This window comes from Buceros rhinoceros, unplaced genomic scaffold (genome assembly GCF_000710305.1).
Source record: "Buceros rhinoceros silvestris isolate BGI_N320 unplaced genomic scaffold, ASM71030v1 scaffold21418, whole genome shotgun sequence".
NCBI lineage: Eukaryota > Metazoa > Chordata > Aves > Bucerotiformes > Bucerotidae > Buceros > Buceros rhinoceros.
The window spans coordinates 6,213-6,670 of NW_010427690.1; the positions used below are offsets into that span (position 1 = coordinate 6,213).

A 458-nucleotide genomic window follows, 5' to 3' on the forward strand; every position below is an offset into this window, starting at 1 on the left:
GGCTCGGTGCGGCCGGGCAGGCCCCTGCCTGGACACCATCAGCTTTCGTGCAGTGTACAGTTTGAGGGCCTGAATGTGGCCGTGAAGCGCCTCCTACCCGAGTGTTTCCATCTCGTGGACCGCGAGGTCCAGCTGCTACGGGAGTCAGACGAGCACCCGCACGTCGTCCGTTACTTCTGCACCGAGAAGGACAAGCAGTTCCACTACATCGCCATCGAGCTCTGCTCCGCCACGCTGCAGGAGGTGAGCCTGGTCCGGGGGCGTGCGGCTGCTCCTCAGTCCGGGATGTCCCCACCCCTGTGCTGCGGGTCGGTCCCCCCGGCTCTCACTGATGCTGAGAGGGATGTCCCGTGGGAGCGGGGTGCGGTGTGTGCCCGAGGGCTGGCCACCAGCCATCAGAGGGAACAGCGCTGGGATTGGGAACAGCCAGGCTGCGGGGGGCTTTGGAGAGGCTGGGA

The 458-nt window shown here is 66.4% G+C and overlaps 1 protein-coding gene across 1 annotated transcript in view; it reads left to right on the forward strand.

Annotated features, from left to right (window-relative positions):
• The window catches only part of LOC104498615 (serine/threonine-protein kinase/endoribonuclease IRE1-like), a gene marked incomplete at both ends in the record, with an annotated part of 7,224 nt that overhangs the window by 6,143 nt on the left and 623 nt on the right, over positions 1-458 (forward strand). The window contains one exon of the mRNA XM_010142016.1: positions 54-243. Coding sequence (XP_010140318.1) covers positions 54-243 — 190 coding nt within the window. The remainder of the gene's footprint in view (positions 1-53; positions 244-458) is intronic.